The following is a 19942-nucleotide window of genomic DNA, read 5'->3' on the forward strand; positions in this document are numbered from 1 at the left end:
CATCACATCTATAGAATAAAACCATATATATCTGTAATTAGCTTAAGGAAATACTTCCACATTTTGAGCTACACTTATTTCTTCCTCAGAGTGAGATGAGAATATCAATATCAATCTCATATCTGTGCATTAAGTACACGTCCGGAGTCAGGATGTGTATCTAGCTAAACTGGCTAAACAGAGGAAGCAGGGAAACAGCTAGTTTGGCTCTGTCCAAAGTGCCAGAGTGAAAAAATAAACTCACCAACACCACTTATGTATTAGTAAAACAAAAGATGTACAATTGTGAATACATCAGCTTGTGTTGATAGCCATGTTTTTAGCAGCTAGCAAAGCTGTTTACGTCTACCTCCAGTGTTAAAGGACAGGTTCACAATTTTTCAAGTCTGTCTTAAAACGATAATCAGATTCCCAAAAACTGGACATTGAAATTTTTTGAATTTTCTTGCTGTAATCATTCCTCCTGTTCATACTGACCATTAGAAGATCCCTTCATAATGCACTTACAATGTAAGTGATGGGGAACAAAATCCACAGTCCTCCATTTGTGCAAAAAATGTATTTAAAAGTTTAACTGAAGCTAATATGAAGCTTCAGCGTTCAACTGAGCCAAATCAAGTAGATATCTTTCAATGTTACAGTCTTTTTAGTGCCAAAATCCCTCTTTTTCCACTGCAGCTCAACAGGGAAACACAAAGAGGGAATTTGATGCTAAAAAGACTGCAAATGTGGCAGATACTGTATCCACTTGATATGATTAACTCTAGCCCCTTTTAAATAGAAATCCCACAATATTGCCATAAAGAAGACCCCTCATTATGCCGGCTTTGCTTTTTTACACTGAACCAAACAAAGCCGGCATATAGCTGTCCCCATGTGTGATGTTAGATAGCATGTGCACATTCCAGTATCAGAGGTGTGACATGTAACACAACAGCGTCAGCGTCTAGTTTTGACTGTTCCGCCATGCCAGCTCTCCCTTTTACACACATGTCGAATCTACAATGTGACTACCTCCACTGCTGGCTTAATGGCGGGACAACAATGCCCCCAATGTTCATACATTTTATACAGAATGGCTAGGTGGAATAACAGTGCAACATTCCCGCCTTGAACAGGTTGTATAAAAGGGGCTTCAGACTGCTGACTGCTCAAAATGAATTATCACTTATATGGAAAACACATTTGAAGGGGATCTTTTAATAGCCAGTGTGAACAGAAGGAATGATTACAGCGAAGAAAACCTCATTCAGTGTTCATATGGACCCTTGACTGTTGTTTGAAGACACATTTGAAAAATTGTGAAGCTATCCTTTAATGCAAAGCTAGGCTGAACATTTCCTGACTCCAGCTCCCAACTGAATACACAGACATGTGATTGAAATCAGGCTTTTTCATCTCGCTCTCAGAAAGCAATCTAATAATGTTGAACTATACCCTCAAAGATATAAAGCATAAATCTACAGACGGTTGAGAAATCAAAGGAAAAACCAACATAAAGTATCTTAGTAAGGTGTTGGGCCACCACGTGCTACCACAGCAGCTTCAATGCAGTTTGACATTGATTCCACAGTCTTTAAACTGTACTGGAGGGATGAACACCATTCTTCCAAAAGATATTCACTCATGTGGTGTTTTGATGATGGTGGTTGAGAGTGCTGTCTAACATGTCGGTCCAAAATCTCCCATAGGTGTTCAATTGGGTTGAGATCTGGTGACTGTGAAGGTCATAGCATATGATTCACATCATTTTCACACTCATCAAAACATTCAGTGACCCCTTGTGCTTTGTGAATTGGGGCATTATCATCCCGGAAGAGACCACTCCCATCAGGATAGAAATGTTTCATCATAGGATAAATGTGATCACTCAGAACAACTTTGTATTGATTTGCAGTGACCCTTCCCTCTAAGGGGACAAGTGGACCCAAACCATGCCAGCAAAATGCCCCCCAAAGCATAACAGAGACACTGGATCCCCTCACTGTAGGGGTCAAGCATTCAAACTTTTACTGGTTTTTACTTTAATTTGTCACCCATCTGTAGTTGCTATTAGTCTGTAAAACACAGCATTAGTTTTATTGAGGTCCTTTCACAAGAGACAAACAAAATGAGACTAAAGATGAGCTGCATTTTCTTTGCCATGTTTTTATGATTAAATAAAAGACTGCTGAGCAACATTAAGAAATACTGGGTGTTCGTGGTTATAAAGTAGTAATCTCCAGTTGAATGCAAGGTGCTCTAGAAGTTAAACTGGTCAACTATAGACAAAGGGAAGCCTCTGATCTCCTTTTGGTGATATTTTTAAACTTTGATATGCCCTTACCAATAAAGGCATTTTAACTACATCCTTGGCTCGGTGTGAATGTGCCTGAGGTAAGCCCAGAGGCTTCCCTTTGTCCAAAGGCTGCTGAGCTCTGACAGCCTGAAATTGCATTGAGGAGAGAAATAGTGCCGCAAATGTGATGACCAAAGCCAGAGATATACTTGTTTTTAACTACGCATTCACTTGCACATGAAGGCTGCCTTGTGTATCCTACGCACATGAACGGTAGGAGCAGTGTAGGGGCAGTATGGCTGGAGAGGCTTGTAAGCTGATGCCTGTTGGTAGAAAGTGGAGGGTGACCACAAGCCGCCCTGCTGAACTGACTGGCTCACTGCGTGTGCTGTGGTGTATAATCAGTGGGCTAATCCAACGGGGAAAATCATCAAACATCCTGGCAGACATTTGAAATTACTGGTGGTGTTTCTCATCATCAGTTTCTCGCAGAAACATACACACCATTGTCATAATGTGCTTGATTTAGGGCCTTACATACCACCTATGATGGCGCCACTGTCGCTTTTTCTGTCGTGATCTCAGAATTAACAAAATAGTCACCTCCTCGAGTGTCACCATGTTTATTGTTTACATCATGCAAATCCATAAGTTCTATTTATATCCTTAGTTGTCTGGTGTGCTCACTAGTGGAATCCTCCAGTAACACGCAAAATACATAGGCAAGTATGTGAACAATTCCTTTCACAACGCAGAAGGCGTGGTTAAAAAGCAAGTATATCTCCAGCCTAAATGTGTGTATGAGAGAGAGGTGTCCTCTTCTTCTTCCTTTTTCTTATGTGTTCTACAATCTTAGACATATGTATGCCTGTTAAAACCCATCAACGGAGAGTTTTAATTGGATACATTAAATACGTTAGATCACTTTTTCATTTTTTTCTCTCTCCTACTCCTTCTACCCCCCTTTTCCCTGTTTTACTCTCCCTCATTTTTCCAGTTGAAGAACAGTCTCAGAGATGACCTGTGTTTGGACCAAGGACCGGACACTGACAATGTTCCCATCATGTATGTCTGTCATGGTATGACACCGCAGGTCAGTGGGCTCTCTTTCTATTCTGCTTTGTTTTCTCCAAACACATGAAACACAAAAACTAAAAAAAAAAACTGATCACACAGGAGAGGTTATCAGCAGTACATGATCTGACTCCCTAGCAGCCTTTGTTATTTTAAATGAAGGATTTAGAGTGCGAAAACATTGCATAAAGTTGCATTATAGTAGGAGAGATGGGTGAGTGATATCTCTTTGTTCTCTACACAACAATGTATAATAGTCTGTGTAAGACTAAAACACATACAGTATGTTGTCCTAGTTCTAAACTTCAATCCACAAAAATATTATTACATTATAAAATAGTTTTTTTGAGAACATAACATATTGTCAAGGTTTTTCCCAAACTGAGGGTCAGGCACCCACAAGGTTACGTACGTGATATGAATATAAGGGGTCATCAGATAATTACTGGGTTGGGAAACATTAAAAACAAAATTCTGATTTTTTTTCTCTAATCTTTGCATTTTTATTGTGAAATACTGGATAGCTTGACCCCTTCAGGCCTGTAAAAAATCGAAAATCACTCTTTGACTGAAATGCTCACAACTAATGGATGCAACCTGTGATGAGGAGTCACTTGTGGACACGACTACTGTATATTCCCCCAGAAAGTTATTACATTGAACATGTTAAGCTTATTAACACATCCATAGACATGGAGCAACATTAGCATACATTTGAAGTCATGTGTCTGTCCACCTGATGAATGTCAGTCAAAATTCACTCTCTTTTTAGCTGTTTTCGGTCTCCACCAACTCCTGAGGGAAATACCTGGCTCTTAAACTAGTAAAATTCTCCATGATGTTCACGAGCTAGTCCCTAACTTTGTCTAGGCAGGTAGTATACAGTGAATTTATCAGAGCCATTTGGCTGAAAACAGCTTCCTGCTGCTGGAAATGATGTTGATAAGATCAGAGTTGCCAGCCTGAAGCCAAAACAATGAGCTAAGAGGTGCTAAAAGGCTCTGTAGAGCTGAGGGAGAACTAAAGGTTCGAGCATTAATTCTCTGTGGGTTTGTCCCTATGAACAACTACTTCCACATTGCACATTAACATTTGATAAATTGTTAATATGAAAAATATTGATTAGTGCAGCTTTAAATATCCCCAAGTAAGGAGGAAATTGCACTGTTTGTAGTTAGAGTAGATTATAAATTGTGGTGACTTTCTCCATATACGGATATCAGTAAAATGGAGTTATGGGGGCCGGTAATTTACATAAATGGAAAAGTCACATTTCCATAATGACTCAGCTGGCTAATTAGAGGGGGAATGCTAGCAAAAAGCTAATCTATCACCATGCTTTAATAATACTGCTTTGGCTTATGCTGTTTTGCTTGTAGAGTGAAACTGTTTGGCCTTTGCAGCTGAAATATCTGAAACTAATCCTTGAGTCACTGAGGCAAATCAACAACTCTATCAGCCCTCTGCAGATTTAAGGCTATTTGATTCTAAGGGGCAGTAAAGTCTGCACTTGTTGCCCCTTTAATGGCATTACTGAAAACACTTCAAACACCAGGGGAGTGTGACTGTATATTTCCACTTTTCACCACTTTGAAATATTCTCCATTTCGACAAATTAAAGATTAATATTTTACTGTCCGCATTATATCACGGCTGCCATAAAGAAGCCTGCATAATCACCACTAGACTTGACTACATCTCGGGCCCGGCATCTAGAAGAGCTTTCTCAGGACACTCCAAGCCTCGCCTCCACTGTTAGTAAAGTTAATAGCTTTGACCGGCGCCTTGACATCTGAAAAATCAAACTTTCTATCTGGGTCATACTCAGCAATACAGCATCAGCCGCTGAAACAGCTGTGTTGGCATTTCTCTTGTCTCTCCTGTCTTTTCCTTTTCACATTTTCTCTCTCCTGGAGACAGCATAATCAGCAGGTGCTGATAAAGAAATTTAGTTGTATTAGTACATTTTCATCTCCTTTACTGTCTTTATTTATTTAAATTCAAATTCAAATTTGCTTCATTGGCATGAATAACACAACAACCATATTGCCAAAGCATCAAGAGTCAATGATTAAAAATGACATTAACATAACATTAAGATTGAAATATATTAATTATATCTAGTATATCTATGTACCTATGTGTATATATATGTATAGTATAGACAGTTTGTGTGTGTGTGTGTGTGTCAGGTTGTGGTATGTTGATACATACTGGGTATCAAGAGATGCCCTGTCTCCTTCTCCTAGGAGTATTTTTTAATTTTGAGAGGTCATTAAACTTGTTGAACAGTGACCACATATTCTGTTTTCTTTTGGTTGCCATGGTTTTTTGTGTCGTTCTTTTACGATTGCTGATGTGTGGTCAGTGAGCCTGTACTTGGTGAGGATCTGTCTCTGCTTTCTAGCTCTGACAGTAGAGTAGTAGATATTCTGCAAATTCATCATCTCTTTTTAGGGCCAGATAACCTTCTGATCTACTTTGGCTTTTAGTTTCTTCTTTCCAAGGTTCCAAATAGGTTTCTTTACATTGCGTTATAATTTGGTTTATTCTGATTGGTGTTTGAAAAGCAGTGTTGGTGTGAGACTGGTCAGAGTGTGTCTGAGAGGGGGCAGTTAGTCTCAGCACCAGCTGACATAGGGGACTCTTCTTCTGGGCTCAGCTCTTGAGTTTGGAGGGTTTTGGAATGGAGGGTGTCTACTTTTCTTTTTCTTTTTTTCTTTATGTATTTATTTATTTAAACACAAGAAATAGAGGTGTGGAAAGGGTCTTGAGCTTTTTTACTTTTAAAACTTAATTCAGAGTGCGCTGGTTTGGCTTGACAGGCACTCTATGAAAAGTTTACACATTCACAACATGGACCTGGCTCAGACACACTGGGGATGGGAAGGACAGATAGCAGGTAAATGTATTCAGCCTGTGGCGGAGCAGATTGCCCTGAGTACCAGCCAGAACTGCCCAAATTGAGGCCTGTGGGCCAATTTTATTTCCCTCCCCTGGGACACAGAATGATGCAGTATTATTCATTTGGCCTGTATGATTCTAATTTGTGAAAATATTAGAGGTTGTTTTGATGCTCTGAACTCTGACACAACTACTTTCAAAGCTCAGCGTGTGCTTCTCCAGTTAGTGGTAGCGAAGCAAGATTTAGCCGGCAACGGAGTTATTTGGGGGTATTAAAGGCAGAACAAATGAACAGATAATTTGTTCGCTCATATTTGTGGAGGAATTCCATCTTACCAAAAAGGAAAATTACTTCTAGCAATCCATAATTTACCCACTGCACTGTAACATATCTCCAGATAACAGTGATATATCTGGGCTTTACTAGGATAAGTCAAGATAACAGCAAAATATCATTACACAGTACAGGATCAGCAAGGGGAACTAATCACTTGATAGACTGGAGATTTGGGCTTTTAGAATCATACATTACGCTGCACATAAAAGGAAATTGAAGTTATTATCTGTCCTGTACCTGCTGCTGTAATCATCGAGGGATTAGAGAATGTTAGTATATAATAGATAGATCCATAATCTTTGCTGTTAATGGATATTCTCACACACATACATGCACAAACAGCCGCTCTGTGCATTAGCCAAATGAAATTTTAGACCTTGGTGACAAACCCTACTCAAATTGACATATGGTGAAACAACACCAACCCCATTTTCACTATCAGGTCTGGTGTATATTGATCTTGGACTGCCAAAAAGATGCTATGTGTAATAGTTCTGAAAAATCAGTGATAAGCCGCCTGAGGATGCAGAGCAAAAAGCAACAGGAACTGTTTCATAACCAACATCAAAGACTCAAATATTCTTCAGGTCTTCTGTCATGCCGTTATCACTTTTCACTCTTTATTCTTTATTCATGTGGAGTATCTTTTGTAATGTTATTCCCACCAGTGCTTCTTATTTCCCATTCAGATCCTTTTATTCTGATTCGTCCAATCCTTTAGATTACCTCTGAGTCCTCTTCTTTCTGAAGAGAATCACTCCATTTCTGTGTGTGTGCGTGTGTGTCCAACTGGATGGCTGGATATGGCTTTGAATACCTGATGAACTGTTGAATGTCAACGATGCATAACGTTCCTCAATTTCCGCGGCAGCCACTTGACACAGACGAGGGGAGGGAAGCCTGGAAGGATATGCAAGACAGGCAGAGAGAGAGAGAGAGACTTTAACAAACTGAGAGTGAGAGAGATATCACACAGAGGAAGGAATTCATTGCCAAGTGTTCAGCTAAGCACTTCTTTATATATGCCAGTAAATGACCACAGCTATCGACCTCATGTTGCATTCATGTCACATCCGCTGTACTGTCAATAGAACCTGTACAATAAAAAAATGTTCACCTGAAGGTCCTGATAAAAGTGTTTTTTTACAGACTCTGATCTCCCACTTGGAGTCAGTAATTGTGCAAATGTGTCAGCTCACGTGCAAAAGAGATTTTAGAAGTTTTGACGGTGCTCATACAGTATGCACTTTAGGGATTCATGACTCATGTGTAGAATACCAAAAAATAGTTTTGCCATAAAGTGGGTGTTTTTCAAGCATGCACTCACAGGGAAGAAGTATTGAGATTCTTTACTTACAGCTGCCCTAATCAATGTTTTCATAAGAACACTGCATCAAATGACTAAGGCCGTATTCAGACCGAATCAGGTGGTGCGGTGAGAACGCCAGCCCTCCCATTCATTTGAATGGGGGTAGTGCGTTTAGACTGCGGGAGTTTTGGCTGCACTGGCCTGTGGCGAGAAAGTTGATTCAGAGTCAACTTTTGGAGAAACACAACCCGAAGTCACGCTGCGGTGGCCAATCACAGCCAGCGATCAGACTGATCAGAGCTAAACCCTGCCGTAGGGGAGTACAAAGACATTGCTAATAGGAGGGGAGGACATTTCTGTTGGTTTCATAACGTTAAAAGTAAAGTTAGACTTTGCTGTTGGCTTCCTGACTCATTTAAAAAAAAAAAGACGAGAAAGAGAGAGAGAGAGCAGCTGTAGTCGAGGGAGCTAGAGAGTGAAAGAAGAGAGCTAAATGGGCTCTGTTAGAGTGTTACATATACTATTAGATTATTATGCATTAAAAGCAGTTTTAAAAAGTTGAATGAGTGATCAAAATGTTAATCAAAACTCACCTTTTGTAGAACTGCTTTTAATGTGTTAATAATGTCCTGTGCTACCTCTTACTTTTAGTGTGTTTTTGTAGTTTAGTATCTTTTTAACTTGTGTAAAGCATCTTTGAATATCTTGAAGGGCTCTACAAATAAAATTATGCATCTATAAAAATGCATAATATTTCATGGGCTCATCATATGTTCTACAAATAACATTTTAATTTACAGAGTCACTAGTAACTATAGTCCAATACATGTATAAGTACTGCAGGTATATTCATGACTGATTTCTTGAATATAAATATCAAGTAGCAGAAAGTGGAAATACAGGAATAAAGTAGAAGTACTTCAAAATTGTGCAGTTCTTGAGTAAATGCACATGCAAAAATGTAAATGTGCACACATCAGCAATCCATTCTGCTCTCTTAGCCACACTTCAATACAGAATAAGCTAAAATAAGAATCTTGTATACATGCAAAATAAATGTAGCTTATGCTAATTAAAGTTAAGTATAATCCTAGCTTTGATTATTTGTGTTTGAGGCCCCTTTAAATAACCTGACATAGCATAAGTGTCCAAGGTGTGAAAACCATTGCTGCTCTTCAAGCTGCTGCATGTTTCAACAATAGTTCTTGCCCAATTGGCTGGGGCAAATAAAATGCCACCTCAGGCTACTAAATCTAGCAACTCACTTCCCGACTGGGCAAGTGGTAAAAAACTAAAAAAAATAAAAAAAATAAAAAAAGTTTCAATCATTTTTTCTATCATCATCATATCATAAATTATGCTTTCGTTCTCTGGCACACAGCATAGCCCCCTCCCCTTGAACACATCAGAGAATATTGGCCAATCAAGAATTGAGTAGGCTAGTAGTGTGATGCGTGTAACAAACATCCCTCAGGATTATGTGAGCACTGTCAAATAGAGGAATCAGTGGAGCATGTAATTTTCCACTGCCATAAATACTCTCGAGAACGAGAAACATTAAAAAGGCAAATCAGGAAGCTTGGAGTGGAAAAAATTAGTCTAAAAAATGTATTTGCCATCGGGTTAGGGAGTCTATTCCATTATTTGGGCTGATCAAAAGAATTTAGTGTTCAGTGAAATATAGGGGATGAGTCATACCATTTTTGATTTGCAAGAATGTCTGTTGCTTTGCATCTACGACACTCTGTGTCCTTGTTCTGTTTCATTTACTTAAATAAAGACTAAACATGACAATTAACTTTAGTTTTTGTTGTTATTTGATAACTGCTAATAAATAAAACAATTTTCATAGGGGCAAGTAAAAATTGGCTTCAGACAAGTAGATTTCTTCTAACATTAAACCCTGAAGCTGCTCTGCTTTGGTTTTCAGTTTGTCACTGCCAAAAGTAATTTACTGGTGTGGTTTGTGTTAGCATTATTACTGCTACTAGCAGCCATTTCTCACTTGATTTCAATGCATCTTGTTAGCTAGCGACAGCCGTCAGTTGTCTCTCAACATGCACCTCTAAAGAAATTTTCTACATGATAAAAATGTCCATAATAAGTTATCATGACATAGTACCAATGTCTTCTGCCTCCTTGCTGCATACATATCCTCCACTGTTTATGAACAGGAAACCAGTCTCTATATCACATTTTGTAGTTTTCTAAAAATTAATGTGGCTGTTGAATGAGTGTCTAATTTCAGGCCTGCAGAAGGGTTGGATGACAACATTTATTCTCAATATTGGAGCCTGATCTCTATAATCAGATATCTGCATATGAATGCAGAATCTGTAAGCAGCAGGACAAGGTTTTGGTACCATTTGTAGTCCTTTTGTAGTCCGAGTAGTATTGACCAATCATATTTGAGCAGGCTTTGGTTGCATGCAGGGAAACAGTCCATGTGGAAAGCAAAAGAGGCAGAACGCATTGGCCGAAATGCAATCTCAGAACCTATTGGCTATCATGTGACGATGAATTAACTTTTTATTTGCTTTTTTTAAATTAATCTGCATTCATATGCCTATATCTGTTTACAGAGATTAGCCAAAATGTCGTCTGGACCATCTCAAGTTGCTAATCGGACTGTAAACAACAACCAGCACACAGAAAAAGCAGTCTTAGCCCAGATATCCATTATCCGTGATCCGGATATCTGCTTGCGACACCAGAACCCCCGTAATATTGGCTGTTGTCCCAGAGGCTAAATCTTTGTCAGACAGATAGCCAATGGGTTCCAAGATCCTTGCTAAGAAGATTGGTTTGTGGTCTGAAAATTAGACCTATTATGCTTTTCCTTATTTCCTTATTTGTCATGTATATAATGTCACAATGTCAGATGTTCATATTAAATGTGGCCAAAGTGTCAAATAATGAGGTAAACGTACTTAGAAGTAATCCCTGTGAGCAAAAAGCACTAGCTTTAGACTGCTCTGAACGCTCGGTTTCCAATGTTTTTTCTACTTCTACAGTCCAAGTCCAAGTCAGCTCATTATGGATTTCTTTATATATGGTCCTCTGCTCCACGCACAGCACGCAAGTTCACTGCTCCGCTCCGCTAACATTATGGTGTTTTTCCATTGTTTTGGGGGTAGTCATGCTGAGCCATGACTGAAGTCGAGCTGGCACACTGTGAGTGTTTTTCATTTACACAGCAAGGCAAAGTAAAATAAGTAGTTTACCTGTTTAAAGTGTGCTGGTTGTCTGCAGCTCTTCATCAAACATCATCACTGTGGCTGTCTCTGCTTGTACTATTCCTCCCTGCATTATTTCTAACTGTTTTCTGCTGAACAAAGACCTCCAAATATCTCTATATGTTGTTGTGTCAACCAGTTTTTAGTGCCACTAACAAAGCTCCACTAATTTGGTGAGGAACACATTACATTTCCTGTAAATTCTTCATGATAAAAGTCTCCCGTTATTTAGTAATTTCCAAGTTTTTAATATGAAGCAGTAAAGCAGGAAATGTTGGGTTTTCATCAGCAGTAACTTAATAGAAGTCTAATACGGCTGCCCGCGGCAGCTTCCAGAAAGCTGGCCAATCAGAACAGAGTGGGCTCATCAGGAGAAGAGCCTTAAAGAGACAGGAGCTAAGACTGCCTGTTAGAGACAGAGGCTGAACTGAGGGGCTGTATAAAGGGCCAGTTTAAGATAAATAGGGAGTTTTTTGAACTGTGAATCATGAAGCCACTCTAGTGGAGTCCCACAATAAAAATATAGAGGTGGAAATGAGCATAATAGGTCCCCTTTAAAGAGACTTAAGAAGACATTGATTTATCATTTTGGAGAAAGATGGTAGTGTATTTATGATTTTAATGATTTTCTTAAATTGGAGAGTTGGTTTGATACAACAAAACTCAAATTACCAGACTTCAAAAACTTTTGGCAAATAGCACGTGTGTGTGTGTATGTGTGTTCGTCAGAGAAACCCACTCACTGGACTTTCTAAAACTTTAACCTTTTAACAAAATTGTTTTGTGAGAATGTGTTGTCAGTGTCTATTCATCAGCGGGAAAGAAAATACATTTCTTTACACAACCTCCCAGTGGGATCAAATGCTATCTTTTTTACAGAAATTCTCGCAAAGGTGTGAATTTCCAACAAGCTTCTATTTTCACAGAGAGAAAAAAAAAGAAATGTAAGAGGCATCACGAACAGGAAAAGATAGAGGAACCCGCTGGTTAATTTTGCGGGTCATTAAAAAGCGGTGGTTATAAAACAGAGATATTGTAATGGTTGTTGTTTCACTGAAGTAATCCATTTTGAAAATGACTGTGTCTGTAAGCCTATTAAAACCGGCAGCAATCTGATCAGTGTTAGATACTGTAATGAGCTCTCTCTCTCTCTTTGTGTGTGTGTGAGCTGCAGAGTAGTAGAAACAGGAAACATTTTTTTTTGTCAGTTCATTATATGATCTACAAAAATAACAGCTTTTCTCAAGTTAACCTCATTGTCTGCTCTCTCTCTCTTTAACTCTCCTCCTCTACCTCTTTCTGCTCCACCCGTCTGGATGAACCTCTTCATTATGTACTGAGACAATTTTGCAGCTGTTGTGTGTTGCTTGTGTGTGTTTGTGTTGTCTTCTCGCCACCAGAGCAGATGGCTGAGGGAAACATCAGTGATTAGCCTGTCTAATGACATCCCCTGTTGTCAGTAATAAGCTCACCAGGAGCCTCAGTTAGAACATATAGTCACTTTCACAAGGCGTCCAGGTAGCAAACAAGTTTGTGTGTGTTGTAGCTCAGCACCATCAGGGGTTAACTGTGTCATTATCTTTGAAAGATCAATTAGGGAAGGGCAGAACAGTTATCACTGCTTTACAATGATCATTTTATAAATAATAATTTTCATATTTTAAACATCAACTGTAGTAGAACGTTGATTCTCACAAAGGCTATGAATCACAGAAGGTCACCGGGGACAGTGCTGTATGTTAAATAGTCTCTCTTGTCATGAATCTTGAAAGGTTTATAATTTGTAGCTATTTAGGGTTTTTTTTACACAAGCTTGTTAAATTGAGACCACAAAATAACATCTACAGTATATCAAGGTAAACACAAAGATACTAAGTTAGTGATTATGAAGAAAACCTTTATATGTGGGAATCACATCAAGTTGAATGACAAAGGAAGAAATATGTCTTTTGTAACTGCCCTCCAGAACACCAATAAGCATGACGGCTTTTGCAAAATTAAAAGTGTTTTCTGATCTGACACTCCTATGGTTAAAGAAGAACTTAAAGGACAGGTTCACAATTTTTCAAGTCTGTCTTAAAACAACAGTCAGGAGCCCAAATAAACATTGAAACAGGTTTTCCTTACTGTAATCATTCCTCCTATTCATACTGACCATTAGAAGATCCCTTCATAATGCATATACAATGTAAGTGATGGGGGACAAAATCTACAGTCCTCCTCTTGTGCAAAAATGTATTTAAAAGTTTATCTGAAGCTGAGATGAAGCTTCAGTCGTCCAAATGAGTCAAATCAAGTAGATATCTTTCATCGTTACAGTCTTTTTAGTGCCAAAGTCCCTCTTTTTGTTACTATACTTCCACCTCAGCTCAACAGGGAAACACTGTCTGAGGAAACACAAAGAGGGAATTTGATCTTTAAAAGACTGTAAATGTGTCAGATATCCACTTGATATGACTAACTCAGACTGCTGAAGCCTCATATAAGCTTCACATCAACTTTTCAATGCATTTTTGCACAAAATGACTGTGTGGACATACTGGATTTTGGCCTCCATCACTTACACTGAAAGCACATGAAGGGAATCTTTTAATGTCCAGTATAAATAGGAGGAATTATTACAGCGAGGAAAACCTCTTTCACTGTTCATATGGACACCTGACTGTTGTTTTAAGACAGACTTGAAAAACTGAACTTGAACTGAACTTTTCCTTTAACATCACCTGAAAATTCTTGTTTTTGTTGACCTCCAGTGATGTCACTTCTCACCTTGCTGGAGTTATGTACATATGTACTCCAGGACCCTGTGACATCCCGTCACTCTGACAGCTTCACCTATCAGTGGTGCTGGGTGTAGTCAGTGCTGAAACTTTCAACCAGAGTGGGCAGCAAAACACAGCCTGGCGTTAAGTATAATCATACCTTCACAACTATAAAATCTTTATAGTTTTTGTTGATAAATATATTAAGAATATATTATTAAAATATCCCTTTACTTTCCACAGTTGAGGGTTAAATTATTTTTAGTTAGTCTGTCCGTCCTTTTAACACTTCGCATCAAGTAAGATATCTTAACAGCGACAGGTCAGATTGACAGGTAATGGGCTGTGGATATTCATATTCTGAAACAGGTTGCTTACTGTAGGTTTTCGGTGAACCCCTGACATTTCATTCATGACTGCTTTCAGGCCAAATTTTCCACTTGCGCCAAAAACATCTAAATCTAATGCAATGACATTTTCTGAGTGCATTCATGCTCCCTGTTAGACAAATCTTTGAAGGCTTGATGAATTAATTATTTATCATTACAAATCCTGCAGCCTCAGGGGCCTCTGAACTTGGAGTCTTGTTTTACATGAAAGCTGCTGCTGACAGTCCAACTATGGTCCCCTGTTAGAAGACCCCTCTCAACATGCAGCATAATTTGTACGGTATGTGCCTGGCGCTGTACTGTAAGTTCAGTTTTTATATCGAAAATGTCACACAGCACTTGAAATGACAGATTAGATCACTAAACACTATGTTTTTTTGTTTGACTTCACAAAGATTTTCCTCAGATCGAAATGTCATCTGCTAAAAGTACGCATTAAACACCAAAAAATCAGCCTAGCTTACTGGCTTTCTTCTGTCCACGCTTGTTAAGTCTGTCAGGAGAGATTGCTATCTGTCTAACACAGCACTGTGCTAATCCTTCTATTAGAGGTTTTAAGAAGCCGTGACAGGAGAGGAGATAGCATTAAGCCCTCTGTTGGGAGCCGAGCATCAATGTATTGACAGATGCAAGTTTAACCGCTCTTATTAGCGCACATGTAGACAAACAAATCCTCACTCTGAAGCATTCGCGCATACTCAACGCGCTCATACACGTATGCACGCGCATGCACACATCTCCTGCGCTGTTGTCTGTCTCGGAGTGTTTTTAAACAGAGGCTTAAAAGCTCTGTGGTTGGTTCACAGTGTGATAACGGCGACTATCTAGAGATGTCCTGTTCCTGCAAGATGGTCATCATTCTCATCAATGACCTCCTCAGAGCTTGCACGCACTCCTCTGGAAACACGCACCCTCACAGTTGGAGCACCCAGCCAGTGTTTAAGTTTGTTCTGAGAAATGCCGTTTCTTTGCTTTCTCCTCTGTTACTCCTTGATCTCAACTTTTTCTGCTTGTTTGGATTTCATGTCGACCTTGATCCTTCTCGTTTGCTGTGCTCATGCCAGACTGTCTGTGATTCTTTGTCTCGTCTTCCTCTGTTCTGTCAGACTCGGGGAAATACATGTCTGAGTTTATGGTTTGAAATTCCTGAACTGCTTAAGGTGTGTTTGATTTACCTAGCTAGACGTTTGTGCATGCTTAAAAACTGGGCCAACATTTGCATTCATTACCATGTCCTTGTGTTTTCTTTTTTGTTTTTTCAGGTATGCAAAACCTCCTCAGTTAATAGTTAGCCAGAATCTACATTTCTTTCCTTGACCTCTCTTCTTCCTTCTTCATCTCTTGCCACTGAATATTTCCTCCTCCTTTTCTTCTTCCTTTCTGTTTTTCTATTTAATTAGATCAGTTACAGGTGGCCTGTTTATTTCTTGCAACATTAAAAGTGAGAGTGTTGTTCAGAGACTTGGCAGGTGCAGGTGAGGTAAAAAATTTAGAAAAAGCCTATTTTCAGGACTCCCAACTGCTAATGACAGAACCCACCATGAATATAGGCTACAGCTTGGCATTTGCAAAGGTGCATTATTATAAAATGCAGAGGAGTCCGTTGTCTCAGAGAAGAAAGAACCCTTTTCTGACATTTCTGTAAAACACACAGTATGAATATATCAAAGATACATACACAGTAAGAAAATAGACATACATTCTAAATTAAAAGATAAAAAAAGAACAGTAGAAAATAAAACGGGAGGTGCGATGCGGTTACAATCTTGATGAATGAAAAAATGCATAGAAAGGTCCATCTGTGTCACTATGTTACAAATGTTAGTATCAATATTAATTTTATTATTATACATCAAAGCAACATGGGGCAACCACGATGTTTTATTATCATAGATATGTGATTCTGCCATGAATTCATGTGATAAACAACAATTCTATCATTTGCTGATCGTGAACTGCCAAGGAAGCTATCATATAAGCAATCTCAATGACAGATACTGTATCATAGAAAATAAGATACAATGCGCTCAACTCACGATTAGACCTTGAAGACTGGCTGCTGGATCCTCAGTGTAGTTAATCATAAAAATTAGAGACTAGGACAGCACTCCAATTTGACTTTTTTAATATTTAAGACTTTTTAATATTTAATGTTAATATCCCATCCACCATTGGTATGTTTTACACAACCACAGTGTGCTGGTTAGACTATTAGCAAATTGTTATGAACAAGCTAAAACAAAAGCTGTCTGTATGTAGCCTAACTGTTTATCTTAGTTTGCCACCTATCTTAAAATTTGGCAAACTCTTGTAAACTTAGCTGCTGGCTGATTTCTGTGTTCTTCATCCTTTCTAAACTTCAATCAGTATTTTGATGTCAGAAGTATATTATTTATTTTATTGACATTTCAGATTTGTTTCCACTGAGATATTATTGAATTTAAATAGTGAATTTTCTGTTGTAAACACTGCTGCTGTTTCTCTAGAAACAATATTTACTTATATTTAAACTATAAATCAGTTCTAATCCTGTTCTGAATAAGGATTAGGCTACTCCAGGACATAGTGTTTACTTCATCAGTGTTTGTTTGACTTTTCTACTTGCTAATGTCTGAGTGTACTGTGAAAGACTACAACCTACAACCAAATAAGATCAAATTGTCTTGGTGGAGAACCACATTGGTCATTAGAGTCCACATGGCAGTCTTTCAATTTATTCAAAAAGTCTGTAGTGTCTTTGAAATATGAAGGCAATGCATATACCAAGTCTTTGATATGAGAGTCAACAGAGAGTGGCCCTGTGAGATGTCCTTCTACAGACACGATCAGTCAGCCTGGGGGATGTAACATGTAACAAGTCCTCATGGATTTTTAGGAAGAGTTGATATAACAGGTCATATCAGACTGTGTTGAATCATTCATTTATATTCATCCTCACTGATTTGTCCCTCCCTTAAGACCCGTTTCAAGACAATCTTGCTATAACCAAACTTTAAAGTAGGGTCTGAGCGTAACATACACATCTCTGTCACTTAGTTGTCTTTCAATCTCTTGTATGTATGGGGTTTTATCCTGGACCACGATGGCCCCACCTTTATCTGCATGGCTAATTACAATGTCCCCATTATTCATCAACTCTGCTAGAGCTTTTCTCTCTGACTCTGAAGAGATTAAAAGTTTTTTGTTTACTCTGGGTACACAAGTCCATAAGATCTCTTTCCACTAGCCGACAAAAGGTTTCCACTGATGGATTATTTACTTGTGGTGTAAATGTACTCTCAGGTTTGAAAAACTTTTTACCAGGGGAGACAGGTTGTGACAGTATCCTTCTCATGCCTGTAAAAAAAAACTTAAGGGTAGGGGTATTCAAGTTGTTGCAATCTACAACCTCACCACTAGATGCCACTAAATCCTACACACTGCACCTTTAACCCAACTGAACACCTACAGTAGAGAGATTTCACACACTGGTATTGCACATCATTTTTTGCAAAACTCTGCATTATCTCATCCAAGAGGAGGTTCCTTGTTTATCTGTAGACCCCATGGGATTCTGCTGTTGCACCAATATTGGGATAACGCTGTTCCGTGAAGTAGAGATCTTGTTTCTTTTTTCCGAAGCTGCTCAAACAGTGTGTGACTCCATACAGGCCTCTGGAGTGAATAGAACCTGTAGAAACAATATCCTCCTGGACTCAGACTCCGAGAAAGTAAACATAGTCGCTCCTGCTTCAGTGAGTCTGTTGACATCGCCGTACATCATTTTGGTTACATTTTGTTCACAAACAGTTCAAACAAAATAAGATACAAAGCACTCAACCAACGATTAGACCTTGAAGACTGGGTGCTGGATCCTCAGTGTAATTAATCATATAAAAGACAGACAAGGACAGCACTGTAATTTGACTTTATAATACTGCCATACAGACGTTTCAGGCAAGACACCCTTCTTCAGTGTGTATTCTGGCAATTTCACAATCAATAGACACAGATGGGGTTAACTATATACAGTATCATGCAAGATTATTCAGTAACCATGGTAACACATTCAGTATGATACATCTGGAAGTGAAAAGGAGTTAAGTGGTTGAGGAGGTGTGTTAGCAGTTCCTCATTTAAAAGTTACCTTCCTCATCATATTATATTATATTCATGATATTTGAACTCCAGTTGCAGTTTTGAGTATTGTTTGTTTCAATCAATCATCAGTCTCTTTGTTAGAGACAATAATGAAACACATACAGTAGGGCACAGAATGACTTGCTGTCAATCACCATTTGTTTTCCTTATGTGGGTTGTAATGGTGCGCTGATGATGGGGGATGAGTTACCTGTCAGTCTGTAAAACATCAAATTTACTCCTCCTGGTTCATTTATGAAAAGATGTGAGCAGGAAATAGACCAGAACTAAAAGGCAACAATGGGCCTTTTTTTTCTCTTGGTCTGGACCGATTGAAATGACCTACTAGTGTGAAATCACTAGTAGATCGGTTCTTGAGCACAAGCTCAAGTTTGAAAGTCTCATATACTGTGATACAAAGCTGCAAAGAGGTTTTGATTGTTGCTGAAATTCATTTGCATACAAATAAGACTATATGACATTAAAATAACAACTACTCTGTCAAGACATTCTCCCAAAAATACACCTTGATTTTGTGAATTGTACACTGCACAATAAAGATGACAAGAGCCAACAAATTATCACCACATCATGATGTTTTTCCACAGCTAAGGAGGAATGAGGTATGCTCTTGAGGGCCATGCCATCATCAAACGTGTGTGAAACATCTTCTCTCCTCACTTCCTTTTTCTGTTTCCCAGCAGAATGTGTACTACACCAGCTCCCAGCAGCTTCACCTGGGAGTGCTGAGTCCGACAATCGATGACGACGACAACAAATGTCTGGTGGACGTGAACAGCAGACCCAGACTGCTGGAGTGCAGCTACGCAGCTACCAAGCACATGAAGCTCACGTGGACGTTCACTCAGGTAAAAAAAAAGAAAACACCCAAACAAATGAAGACAGTTACATAATCACAACCAGAAGCTCAATGAACAAGACAACAAACTCCAGCTGTGCACAGGTGTTGGCTATTTCACATCCTCCATTTAGATGTAGACTTTGATCTCAGTGGTTTGCTAATTGGTATTCTGTATGTAGCTGTAATGTCCTGCTTTCTCGGTTTGAGTGTGCTTTTTCTTTTTTTTTTTTTAGAATTAAGTGGATTTCATGCGTCTTCCTCTCCACTTTGTTTCTGACTTTTAAGAGGCACCTCTTCTGGTTTTGTTAGAGTGCAGATCATTCTTCCTCTATTTTATGTGATAGGTGTTTTAAAAGCACATGGATAATGAGCTTTCACACATCCACAGTTTCTGACTTTTAACAACCCTCTGTCTTATTTTTAATCTTCACACTTTTCATGTTGTCCTAAAATATGACAGATAAGTAGAGGGAGCTGGATAATTAGTATAAAGGAGACACACTATTGTATTCATGCCCAAGGCATCTCTGGTCTGTGTGTGTGCATTTGTTCGCTTCTGTGCGCGTGCGTATGTGTGTGTGTGTGCTGTTTTTGTCACAGACTTCAGACTGAATAAGAGGCTTACTTAACTACAATTTAGACCCTTCCTCTCTTTCTTTCACCCATCGTCCA

The 19942-nt window shown here is 38.9% G+C and overlaps 1 protein-coding gene across 3 annotated transcripts in view; it reads left to right on the top strand.

Annotated features, from left to right (window-relative positions):
• LOC121897716 (polypeptide N-acetylgalactosaminyltransferase 18-like) overlaps positions 1–19942 on the top strand; it is a 183215-nt gene that overhangs the window by 145510 nt on the left and 17763 nt on the right. For 2 of the 3 annotated variants that reach the window (XM_042412409.1, XM_042412411.1), the window contains exons 9-10: positions 3276–3371; positions 19110–19277. In XM_042412409.1, coding sequence (XP_042268343.1) covers positions 3276–3371; positions 19110–19277 — 264 coding nt within the window. The remainder of the gene's footprint in view (positions 1–3275; positions 3372–19109; positions 19278–19942) is intronic. The other variant, XM_042412410.1, reaches the window with a different exon arrangement.

This window comes from Thunnus maccoyii, chromosome 5 (genome assembly GCF_910596095.1).
Source record: "Thunnus maccoyii chromosome 5, fThuMac1.1, whole genome shotgun sequence".
NCBI lineage: Eukaryota > Metazoa > Chordata > Actinopteri > Scombriformes > Scombridae > Thunnus > Thunnus maccoyii.